Source organism: Spermophilus citellus (assembly GCF_964194105.1).
Source record: "Spermophilus citellus genome assembly, chromosome: 9".
In the NCBI taxonomy this organism is placed as follows: Eukaryota; Metazoa; Chordata; class Mammalia; order Rodentia; family Sciuridae; genus Spermophilus; species Spermophilus citellus.
The window spans coordinates 22,457,176-22,470,474 of NC_138191.1; the positions used below are offsets into that span (position 1 = coordinate 22,457,176).

At 34.1% G+C, this 13,299-nt stretch overlaps 1 protein-coding gene across 20 annotated transcripts in view; it reads left to right on the plus strand.

The window, feature by feature from the left end:
* The window catches only part of ST7L (suppression of tumorigenicity 7 like), a 118,149-nt gene that overhangs the window by 65,238 nt on the left and 39,612 nt on the right, over positions 1–13,299 (plus strand). For 15 of the 20 annotated variants that reach the window (XM_081306117.1, XM_081306120.1, XM_081306110.1 and 12 more), the window contains 3 exons: positions 2,232–2,382; positions 5,222–5,314; positions 11,889–12,028. In XM_081306117.1, the coding sequence (XP_081162243.1) occupies positions 2,232–2,382; positions 5,222–5,314; positions 11,889–12,028 (384 nt within the window). Of the gene's footprint in view, positions 1–2,231; positions 2,383–5,221; positions 5,315–11,888; positions 13,289–13,299 lie in introns of those variants that run through there. The other 5 variants (XM_081306125.1, XM_081306128.1, XM_081306114.1 and 2 more) reach the window with 5 other exon arrangements.

Here is a 13,299-nt window from a genome sequence, read left to right on the forward strand (position 1 = left end):
CCCGGGTTCGATCCTTAGCACCACATACCAACAAAGATGTTGTGTCCGCCGAGAACTAAAAATAAATATTAAAAATTCTCTCTCTCTCTCTCTCTCTCTCTCTCTCTCTCTCCTCTCTCACTCTCTCTTTTAAAAAAAAAGAGTTAATATGGTTTGGACCTTATGACTCATAATTAACATCCAGTTGTTTAGGACTAAAGAGGTTGTTTCAGACTGGTTGTAGAAGGGAAGTGCATTCTGGCCTCAGAAAGTATTTAACTAACTAAACATTTTTTAAAAAGGTTTTGTTTTAAGTTGAGCACTTAATAGTAAAGATAACATACAAGTGGTTAATTTTGTATCTTTCTTCCTAAAAGTATTATACATGATTTGTGATAACTGTGATTACACTGCTTTTGTTATAGATTAAAATATTAGGATGAGTATTTTTCTGAAGCATTTGAGAGAGAATTCAGTTTCATATATGAAGAAGAATTGATAGACTATAACAGGAATATTCACCAATACCTTCAATGCATCTTGCGCTATGCTTTTCTGGTTCAGTGCCTGTTTTCAAGAAGAGCCTGTTCTTTGAATATGTCCTTTGGGGCTGGGGATGTGGCTCAAGCGGTAGCGCGCTCGCTTGGCATGCGTGCGGCCCAGGTTCGATCCTCAGCACCACATACCAACAAGGATGTTGTGTCCGCCGAGAACTAAAAAATAAATATTAAAAATTCTCTCTCTCTCTCTCTCTCCTCTCTCACCTCTCTCACTCTCTCTTTAAAAAAAAAAAAAAAGAATATGTCCTTTGGTTCTTCTCTTCACTCCCTACTCCCAGTCTGCTTATCCAGTTTCTATCCATCTTTAAATATTAGTTCAAATCCCATAAAGTGGTTTATCTCTAGACCCTAAATCATAATATCTCCTAAACATAGAGTTATCATGCATGCAGCGCTCCTGCTCCAAGGTAATTCCTTAAAAAAAAATGAAAACATTGTTCACAACAAAACTTGTACACAAATATTTTTTTAAATATTTATTTTTTAGTTTTAGATGGACACAATATCTTTATTTTATTTTTATGTGGTGCTGAGGATCGAACCCAGTGCCTCATGCATGCCAGGAGAGCACGCTACCACTTGAGCCACATCCTGAGCCCCACAAATATTTTTAACGGTCTTATTCAAAATAGTAAAAAGGTAAAAACAACCAAGTATCTGTCTATTGATGAATTAAAAATACACACACACACACACACACACACACACAAGAATATTATTTAACCATAAAAAAGAATGAAGTACCAATGTGTGCTATGACCTGGATATACCTTGAAAATATGCTAAATGAAAGAAAATAGCCACAGAGGACCACATATGATAAGATTCCATTTGTATGAAATGTCAAGAACAGGCAAATTTATAGAAACACAGAATAGGCTAGTGCTTGCTTAAGGGTGTTAGGCAAATGAGGAAGTAGAGAATGATAAAAGGGTACAGTGTTACCTTTTGAAATATGTGCAATGGTTGCACATATTTGTGAATATAATAAAAAACATTGAATTGTGTACTTTGGGTAAATTCTAAGGTGAATTTGTATCTCAATAAAGCTGTTTAAAAAAAATGAAAACAAAAAACAATTTCTTATCCTTGTGGCCATGTACATTGTTTGTACCTCTAGAAAGACCCTTGACATAGTTTGGTTATACTTATTTACTTAAGAAATCTTTCCATTATAATATGAAGCTCCAGAGAACAGGTAGGGTTTTTTTTTATTGTTTTGTTTTTGTTTTTGGTATTCCCTAATAAGCACAGTGTTTGCATTCAATAAGTATTAATTTAATTGCATTTTTTCCACAATTGTTTTTTTACCCATAAAATGGGAATAAAAGAAAAAAAGAATTGAATGTTGTCACAAAGTATTATTTCAAAACTGTATTTGATAATTTCACATTTAAAAATATTCTCACATTATTTACTGCGCTTGAGTCTTCATTTTGTATTTAGCAAGGTCACATAAGCCATGAATTGCCTTATTTTTACCTATAGGAACATTCTGATTTTTAGAATTTGCATATATAAGCAGTTTATACACAAGCTTCTGTAGGACCTTCATGTCATTTCATGAAGATTAATGTGTTTTTAATGAATTTGCTTTATAACATTTTGAATATGTTTTTGTGGGTGTTTGAATTTAACACAGTTTAACATTTCTTTTTCTGTTGTTTGTTTATGTGCATGTTATTCTTGCAGTATTTACTAGAGATGAAAAGTTTAATTTTACCTCCAGAACACATTTTGAAGCGAGGTGATAGTGAAGCAATTGCCTATGCTTTCTTTCATCTTCAGCACTGGAAACGAATAGAAGGTGCTCTTAATCTGTTGCAATGTACATGGGAAGGCAGTAAGTATTTTTTTCCAAATGTAATACTAATCTCTGACTATTCATTGTATTCATGGGCAGACGTTTTAAATGAGATTGTCTGTGTTTCTGTAAGGATTTGTTTTTAAGGTTGGTTTCAAAGTGAGCTCAGCGGCATTATGTTTGGTTTATTGTAGAAGAAATAGTTAGTATATTTATATTAATGCCCCATTTAAGAAAAGCAGATTGAGAAACTGTTGATATTTTGCCATTTGTTCATTTAAGTTAAATGTAAAGAAAGAAAATGAAAATGTATGCCCCTTTGGTTTATAAGTTTTTTAATGTGGTTGTGCTATTGTACTAATCAAGGATATTATGCTAATAGAAATGAGGCAGACACTCAAATGTTGTGTGATTCCACTCAAACAAGGCAGGTACCTAGTGCATTGGTTGCCAGAAGGTTGGGAAAAGGTGAGGATGGGAATTATTATGTAATGTATACTGGATTTCATTTTGGAAAGATGGAGGAGTTCTGGAGATAGATGGTGATAATGGTTGCACAACAATGTGAATATATATAATGCCACTGAACCAGACACATAAGTGGTTAAAATGGTAAATTTTGCATTACGTGTATTTTACCATGTTAAAAAATGAGAATAGAGTTAATAGTAGTCATGAGGAAAATAGTTTTACATCTAAAAACAAAACAAAAGTCAGGCGTGGTGGTGCACACCTGTAATCCCAACAGCTTGGGAGGCAGAGGTAGGAGGATCATGAGTTCAAAGCCAGCCTCAACAAAAACAAGTTGCTAAGTAACTCAGTGAGGCCCTGTCGCTAAACAAAAATACAAAATAGGGCCAGGGATGTGTCTCAGTGGTTGAGTACCCCTCAGTTCAATTCCCACTACCCCAAAAGACAAAACCAGTTCAATTTTTAAAATATTAGAACAGGGCAGAGGGGGTAGCTCAGTGATAGAGCACGTGTTTAGCATGCATGGGGACTTGAGTTCAATCTCCAGCACCACAAAACAAAAGAAAAATATAGAATACACTTAGTACATGTGAGGCTTTGGGTTTAATCCCCAGTATCTCCTCCAAAAACCAACCAACCAGACAAACAAAAGTAAAACAGTCACAAAGGGCACCATGTGTCCTTGAACCAAGAAAATTTGGGAACCTCTGTATTAACCATTTGCTAACAGTTGTACTCTGTGCTTGACATTGACAATAATAAGATTAATAAACTGAGTTTATGAGCTGGTCATGGTGGCAACTCAGGAGGCTGAGGCAGGAGCATCACAAATTCAAGTCCAACCTGGGCAATTTAATTTAGCAAGACCATGTCTTCAGATTTTTTCAAAAAGGATAGAAGATGTAACTCAGTGGTAGAATGTCCCTGGATTCAATCCCTAATACTGAAATAAAATGAAACAAAACAACAAAACCCTGAGATTATGAACTTGAGTTGCTGAATGCTTTATTTTTTTTATGTTTTTGAGTAATTAGACTTTGTCAGTGATCTATAAGGCCCTCAAAACCAGGTGCTCTATCTCATTCATCTTACATGTATTTTTAGTGCCTGTCCATCTGCTTGAAACATAAGGAATTTCCAATAACAATATGATTATTTTCAATAAATATATTATGATTTATACTGTATTTCATATATCTTCTTCTTTTTTCTTTTTGTGGTGTTGGAGATCAAACCCAGGGCCTTATGCATACAAGGCAAGCACTATACCAACTGAGCTATATCCCTAGCCCCATTTTATGTATCTTAATGAATGATTTCCTCAAATGATAACTGATTTGCTGAATAAGTTTGGGCAAATAACTACTTTGTGGCAAACAAAATCTATATTTTGACAAACATTTTTAGAACTAACCACTAAAGAAAAAAACAAAAACTTTATCATGATTTTGATGACTATTTAGTGGAATAGATCATTAAGGATTTCTTGATAATTCTTCAAGAGTTGGTGATGATCTAAATTAAGGGTGGACAAACTTTTTCTGTAAAGGACCAAGAATAATTATTTCAGACCTTGCAGGCCTTCTAGTCTTTGTACATCTACTCAAGTCTTATAGCACAGAAACAACCCATGAATAGCATGTCTATGTTCCAATAAAATTTTATTTACACAAATAGTGTAGAGCCAGGTACACTGGTGGGCACCTGTAATCGCAGCTACTTGGGAAGCTTAGGGAGAAGAATTACAAGTTTGAGGGCAGCCTGGGTAACTTAGCAAGACCCTGTCTTAAAAAAGACAAAAAAAAAAAAAAAAAAGGCAAAAAATCGAACAAACAGTTTTGGTTGGAGGTGTGCTTAGTGGTAGATTTCTCACTTAGCATGAACCATGTCCTGGGATTGATCCCTAACAAAACAAAATATAACAAAAAGTTATTTAGCCAAAGGGGTGCACTTTGGTGATCCCTGAACTAGATTAAGGTTCACATGGTGAACCTCACATGTGAAGTTAGATCTCCTTTAGTTTGCCAATAGTTAGGACCACAACAATTATAAACATTATAGTTTTATGAAGGTTCCTGTTAGGAGCACAATTTATACTTGTGGAGTTAAGTCCATGATTGTAATGAAGAGACTGAGACAAAGAAGGCTCCAGCCAGTACCTTTAATTTTACTCTAGTAGGTCCAGACACTTATAGTTCTCTACTTTAAAGTCTTGCCTATTCTTTTTCTGTTTCATTCTTTTGCTTTTGTGTGTGTCTTTCATCTAAAATCTTGCTCTAAGAAAGAAAATAAAATATTATATAAAGACTTTTAAAAGTATATCTCCAAGATAAGTTTTTTTATTTATAGCATACATTAGATGATAAATAAGACAGAATTGAATGTCAACATATGTATTTTTTTTCAGCTTTTAGAATGATTCCATACCCATTAGAGAAAGGACATCTATTTTACCCTTATCCTAGCTGCACAGAGACTGCTGATAGAGAGCTCTTACCTAGTAAGTAAATATTTTAGTTTTATTAAGCTTATAATTGTTTAGATAACTTTTAGGTTGTTTTCTCTATTAGTTACCTTTTCATCACTGCAACAAAATACCTGACATAGGCTACTTGTGGAAAAAAAAAGATTTATTTAGCTCACAGTTTTGGGATTTGAAATGGCATTGTGTAGGCTCTGTGGTCATGGTAGCAGCATCATGTCAGAAAGCAGATAACAATGGCAGGAACATGTGCAGAAACATCAAGTGATTCATCTTGAATTAGAAGCAGAGAGAGACTGGCTTCCCACAATCCCTCAAAAGGCATGCCACCAATGATCCAAGGACCTCCTACCAAGCCCTAGTTTTTGAAAGCTGTATCTCCCAATACTGGCTATCCTAGGGACCAAGTTCCCAGCACATGAACCTCAGGAGGAGGAGATACAAACTACAATCAAACCACAGCATTTCCTAAGTATTGTCCATTTTAAAAGTCCTTTTTGTTTATATTTGGAACACTGTTTAAATAGTTTTATAACTACTTATAGGACTAATTTCATAATTCAATTGATGTCCAAATATTTATTGTTCAAAATTCTGTGCTAGATGCAATTAAGGACACAAAAAGTAAAGATAAAAACAGTCTTCTTACTTGCATTTGTTAAAGAAGTAATACCAACCCTTCACAAACTCATGTCAGAAAGCAGATAGCAAGGAGTGAACATTCCTTAACACATTTGGTGAGATCCTGATACCAAAACCAGACAAAGATATAATAAGAAAAGAAAACTGAGACCTGGCATGGTGGTACTTGTCTGTAATCCCAGCTAATTGGGAAGCTGAGGCAAAATGATTGCAAGTTCAAGGCCAGCCTCAGCATTTTAGTGAGACCCCATCTTTAAATAAAATAAAATGGATTAGGGCTAGAGGTGTAACTCAAAGGAAAAGTGCTTGCCAAGCATACATGAGGCTCTGGGTTCAATCCCTAGTACCACAAAAAAGAAAAAAAAAACTGGGCTGGAGATGTGGCTCAAGCGGTAGCGCGCTCGCCTGGCATGCGTGTGGCCCGGGTTCGATCCTCAGCACCACATGCCAACGAAGATGTTGTGTCCGCCGAGAACTAAAAATAAATATTAAAAAATTCTCTCTCTCTCTCTCTCTCTCTCTCTCTCTCTCTCTCTCTCTCTCTCTCTCTCCCTCCTCTCTCTTAAAAAAAAAAAAAAAAAACTATAACAATAAATCTTATGAATATGGGCACAGACATCTTCAACAAAGTATTAGCAAACTGACTTCAGCAACGTAAGAGGAGGATTATATATCATGACCAAGTGGGATTTACCTCACAAGTGCACAGTTGGTTTAACATCTGAAAACATGACAATACTGTGTTAATAAAGGACAATAGATGCAGAAAAATATTCACAAAATCAAACACCCATTCATGATAAAAACTCTCAAACTACAAATAGAAAGGAACTTTCTCAACTTGATAAAGGGTGTCCACAAAAAACAATTAAATCATACTTAATGCTTTCCCCTTAAGATCAGGAGTAAGCCAAGATACCAATTCTTACCTTCTGTCCAATATTGAACTAGAGGTCATAGTCAGTATAATCAGCCACAGGGAAAAAAAAGTCATTTATATTGACAAAGAAGTAGTAAACCGCTTTTATTCACAGATGACATGATATGATCTGCTATGTAACATATCCTTAGAAATTCATAAAAATATTATTAGAACAAATAAATGAGTTCAGCAATGTTGTAGTCTATAAGACCAACATTCAAATATTGGGTTTAGGAGTATAGCTCAGTGTTAGAATGCTTGCCTAATAAGCATTAGCCCTAGGTTTGATTCCTAGCAAAAAAAAATTGATTTTATATCTATATACTAGCAATAAAAATCACAAAAGTGAAATTTAGAAAATAATTCTAATCTCAATAACAGAGATTAAGATACTTAGGAATAAATTTAACAAAATTGCAACTGTACTAAAAAGTATAAAATTGCTGACAGAAATCTATATAAATGGAGAGACATTTCATGTTGATTTATTGAAAGACCCAGTATATTTAGGTGGAGGTTTTCCTCAAATTAATCTATAGATTTAATACATTCTCCATCAAAATCCCAGGAGTGATTTTGCAAAAAAATAATAATCTGACCCTAAAATTTATATGGAAAGACCCAAATTGGCCAGAACAGTTTTTGTTTGTTTTGTGGTACTGGGAATTGAATCTAGGTCTTTGCCAGGGAAGTGTTCTACCACTAAGCTACATCCCCAGCCCCCAGACAGTTTTTATAAGGAACAAAGTTAGAGGAGCTACTTTTCCCAGTTTGAAGAACAGTCAGAGGAGAAGTAGAAGAACCAGAAATCAGTGGGTTCAAGATTGTTGAGAGTATTTCAGTATAGTCTCTGCCTTTAGGAAGAAAGAATAAACTATCAAAGGAATTCTTAAAAGAGTAATCTAAACTTGGCCTCACTCCTTTTCTATGTGAACTGTTAAATTTCTGTTTAACTTTATATTTTATGATTTAACTGATAAGTAAGCATGTGAAAGGGTTTAAACACTAGTACCGTCTTTTCTCATGATGAAAATCTGTGCCAGTTTTTACTGTACTGAACCATTAGAACTAAAGACCAGAGAAGTAAAGTTGCAGTTTTACAACCATCAAATTTAATGAGCTGAAAAGTTCAGATAGATGAATATACTAGTGGAGAGGTTATGGCAAACTAAGTATGCTGCTGTTTCTCTCCTAGGGTCGTTTATTTTCCATCATCTGCTGAGATAAATATACTGAGCACTTTGAGAGCTCCTCTTCTAGATTATAAACTCTTTTTTTTAATTATATAGATCTTTTTTATTTGTTCTTATTAGTTATACATGACAGTAGAATGTATTTTAAAACATTATACATATATGAAGTATAACTTCTCATTCTTCTTGTTATACATCATGTAGAATTACATTGGTTGTATAATTATATATGCACATTAGATTGTAAACTCTTTTGAGGGCCAGGATTCTCTTTATTGTCCCTGTAATTCTCTCTTATAAGGTTCTCCATAAAAGATAATTCAATAAATTTTGTTCAAATTAGTTAGATTCATTAACTTATTCTTCTAAAGATGCCAGGCACATTGTAAGTAATCAACAAAATGTTAAAAATTAGTATCTTTTCCTCCCTACCCTATTCTGAACTCCTAGGCTGCTCATGGTTAATAGAAAGTTACTGATAGATAAACAATGTGTTAAATGCTGTGTGTTTGGAATAGATTTTAAGGGAACTTTGAGCCTATCTCTTCAGGGAATCAAGGATGAATCTCAATTTTCTGACTTCAGTGACTCTGAGAATGGCAGATCTTTTCTATAGCAGGAGGAGCAGGTTTGGGAATAGAGGTGGAGAAAATAAGTTCAGGCTTTGATTATGTTGTTTGTATAATGTTGTACTTATTTATGCACAAATGCATGTTTATGTGTATATGTGTGTATATGTGTACTTAAATATTTTATTACATAATCAATTTTACATACACATAAGTCTTTATATTTTGTATCTGTATAATGTATGTGTCTAAGATGTATTTGTGTGTGTGTGTGTGTGTATATATATATATATATTGTAAAGTGTATGTATAAGATATACACATAATAGATGTTGGAGACATACTCTCGTTATAAGTAAAAGAGAACCATTCTAACCTCATCATAAATGGGAATTTGTTGGAAAAACACCAAGTCATCAAAAAACCCAAAACAACACTTATATAGTTGGATGTCATAAAAGATACGATCAGGAAGTAAATGGCCACTAGGATTTCTAGAAGCCAGTTGTCTGCATATCTCTGGCTCTCTTTTTTCAGTTTTTCCTGTTCTCACTTTCTGTTTTTCCTTTCTCATCCTGCCTCGTGTGTGTGTGTGTGTGTGTGTGTGTGTGTGTGGTGTGCTGGGGTTTTAGGGCATTGTGCATGCTAGTTACCGCTCTACCACTGAGCCACATCCCCCAACTCCTGCCTCCTTATTTTTATATGATTTCTTATTTCTGCTTCTCCCAATTTATCTACTTTATTATATCTTTCTCTTTGCAGTTTGACTTTCCTTTTGTAGACACTGAAGAGGTCTAACTTGATGCCCCTGTGGCTTTGTGTTTACATGTCATCAGTTCGCACAAACAATACAAAAAGAATAATATCTCAATCCTGCAACTTCTACGAAAGAGAATCAGATTTATCCACATGTTTATTTCTGGTCCATTTAGCTGTCTCCTAAGGACAGGACCAGGCTATGTAAATAAAATTTCCAGGGGTCCTGGCATCTCTTTCTCTATGTATCTCTAGATAGCAAAAGAAGTCTTAGGCATGATTGAGATCTCTCAAGGAAACTGTATAGTGTAAGAAGTAAACTAAGTGTAGAACCATGGGGGCACAAAAATGTCTAAGGAACTGATGGCAGGAAAATAGTTGAGAATTTAGTGAAGGAGTGGTCAGGAAGCCAGAACAAGAGCCAGAAGTAGATATCCTAGAAACCAAAAGGAAGAAAAAAAAATTTCAAATAAGGATAGTAGGTAAGGCAATTAAAATAATGCTTCTTTGTAGATTATTACAAGGGTTGTCTAATATAAGGCCCACTTTACATATTGATATTAATAAAACAGGAGTTATTTTTATATGTTGAGCCATAAGCTATAAGACCAGACAGTTTATTTTTTGGCAATCCTATATTAATTCTAAATCCATATAGGTGTAAACTCCAGGAGGTAGAAGTAGATGACTGGAGGATTTTGTTTGATTACAGTATATATTGCTATTTTTTTCTGTCTCTTACTTTTCTGTTAGAATGAACAACTTTTTAATAATGTGGAGTTCTAATACCCAAGAGTACTTAATGTTTTTTGTTTTTAATTCTCCTTCAATCTTGATATGATTTACAGCATTCTGGAATTTGCTTATGGACCTCATAAGTTCAGGCTTGAACTATTCCCCTAGTTCACATAGCTATTTACTTGTCTTTTATGCCTCCTGATAAATTTTTCTCTACAAGCCAATGATGAAATTTGAACTTTCGTTCCAAGGGAGTGTTTCTGTACTGGTCAGTCATCCATTATATTGATGTATTAGCCAAACATTGACTGACAAATGAATCTACAGAAAGCAATTCAAAAAGAAATAATTAGTTGTCTTCTACAGTATAAAAATCTCATATTTTAGAAAATGTTCCCACTAAAGCTATGCAGTTTTCTACCTTATAAAATGGGAAGAAGGCCATCTATGTCAAGGTTATTGAAAAATAATCAAGTGAGCACTTTATAAGCCATAAAATGCTATACTGTTTAGCTAATATTATTAATTCTACTGTCTTATTCCCTGCCTTCTGAAATATCAGAGTTTGTTTCTCTTGGTTTGCTGGAAGAAGTCAACTTCATAGCTGATGTATAGGGCAAAGGGGATTGCTGGTTCTTTGGGTGCTAAAGCACAATGTTGTCTACAGTTTCTAATGTTTCTAATTTTTAAAAAAATTCAGTTCCATTGTGTTTTTACTTTAAACATGGCTCAAAGTTATGGCAATTTTCTGGATTTTTTAAATGAGTTTGGCTTTTCGTATATACTTTGAATATAATATGATGCATAAAGCTATTGAAAGAAGCTTAGGTGTAATCCTCTCTGTTAATCATTATGTTTAAAAAAGTGAAATTTATAGCTGACCTTGGTTCAGCACCAAATTAGTCATCCCTTACTAATGCAGGATATTACATCAGGAATTCCTGGGTTAGTGTCCAGCCCTGAGCAGTCAACTTCCTGAGCTATTCTAAGTCTTATAATAGCTCTCAGTTTAACGAAATTTCTTGAGTACCTACTGTGTGTCAGGCACTATAATAGGCTCATCTCCATATTATTATTCAGATATTTTCAAATTTTAAATAAAATATAAATACTTGAGTATAATTGGTAATGAAATCTGTAGCCACTGGAAAAATGGTACATGAGTATGTAAATGTGGTAAAATAAGACAAGGGATTCATTTATAGCCAGAATTTTAGGGCTTTGGTTTTCTAGTTTAATTTTTACAGTGCTCAATGAAAGGCACATATAGAACATATTAATAACTGTGTAAAATTATTATTAACTGGTGGTTCTAGGAATCCTCATGACATGTCTGTTTCTTTATACTAGTCTTAGCTTCCAAAGAAGAAGAATTAATAACAACTTTCATTTATTGAGTACTTACAGTGTTCATCATAACAACTCCATAGCAACTTCTACAGGGTTTAGCAACTTATTCATGATCACACAGCTAATAAGTGACAAAGGTCTTTTTCAAAACCACCTCAGGATGACTTTGTAATCAATTTTCTTTCCCACGATACCATCCTGTTCCCAAACCCCAAAACAGTCATCTGGCTATGTGGATATACTGTTGATGCTAGAATTAATAATGGATTAATTTCTTTTACCTTCCTTGGCTAGAGATAACTTTTTTCTTTAAAAATTTTTCCTTTTGGTTTTTTAGATATATAACTTTAATTTGAAAATATTAAGACTGGTTTACATCATATTGTAAAATAAAATTCATTCCTTCTCTTTTTCCTTTGCAGCCTTTCATCATGTTTCTGTTTATCCGAAGAAGGAGCTTCCTTTTTTCATCCATTTTACAGCAGGACTATGTTCTTCTACAGCAATGATAGCCCTTCTCACTCACCAATTTCCTGAAATCATGGGTGTTTTTGCTAAAGCTGTAAGTATGATCTCAAGGACTTGTGTAGAATATTTGTAAAACACACAAGACACCATCTCTGGTTTGTTTGAACTAACCCAGATGAGCAGTGAAAGATATTTGTTATAGTAAATTACAGGAATCAATTTGTAAAGTTACTACCACAAATATGTCAAACATAAATTTCTGGTGATTTGAGCTATATACTTCTGTTGCTTTAAAATTTAAAGAATACAATGCTATAACTTTATAAAGTTGTTCTTTGTAGATAACTTCTAGTGATAAACAGCATTCACAACTAGATAAAGAACATTCAAATTATTTTTTTTAACATTATTGCATTTTCTTTGGCCTTTAAAAACCTCCATGTTTTGCTGAGCATGGTGGTGCATGCTTGTAATCCCAGCAACGTGGGAGGTCGAGGCAGGAGGAATACAGGTTCGAGGCCAGCCTCAGCAATTTAATGAGACCCTCAGCAACTTGGCTCGACTTTGTCTCACAAATAAAAAGAACTGGTGATGTACTCAGTGGTAAAATGCCCCTCAGTTAAATACTCAGTACAAAAAAAGAATGAGCTCCCTATTTTGTAAACAAGCCTTTTGATTTTTCCATTTACATTAAATCATTAGTTCTAAGGATTTGCTGAACTTGAAAATCAACTAGGATGGAAAATAAGTAGATAAAATGGATCAGACAGAATGTTTGCCTTGCATTTAGAATGTGCTTCTATATTCAAAGGTTCTCTTAATTTGTCTGTTTGTTCATGTAGACCTTCCAACATCTTGGATATAGAGCTATGGATAGGCCTTTATTTTTATATTTACTCTTTAATTTTGAATTGTCCACTTCCCAACTCACTAAGTACTTAAGGACTGATATTAAAGAGGCTGTTCCATCACTATTCATTCTTCTATATAAATTTGTTAATTATTGTCACTGGCTCAAAGTAAAATTACCAAAGATAATTCTCCTAAAATCTCTGAAGACTTTTTAGAAATCCATCTTTTCTTGTCATCTTTGCAGTCTTACTAGGTAATAAAAGTTAAAACCTGAAAATATTTAAAATGCTGATTCATTATATTCCCAAATATAAAAGCACTCAGAGCCATAGAAAAACTAGTCCTTACTTGGACTTCTATTTTCTGTATTTTTTTCCTATATGCTTCCATTCTGACTTCCTGTTTCCCTCACAATTTCTTTGCTTGCCTTAAGAATAGTTTATTGTGTGCCTTACAGACCAGTTGACTTTTTCTGTCACCAGTGGTAAGAGCACTGGTTTCCCTTTCTCCCTG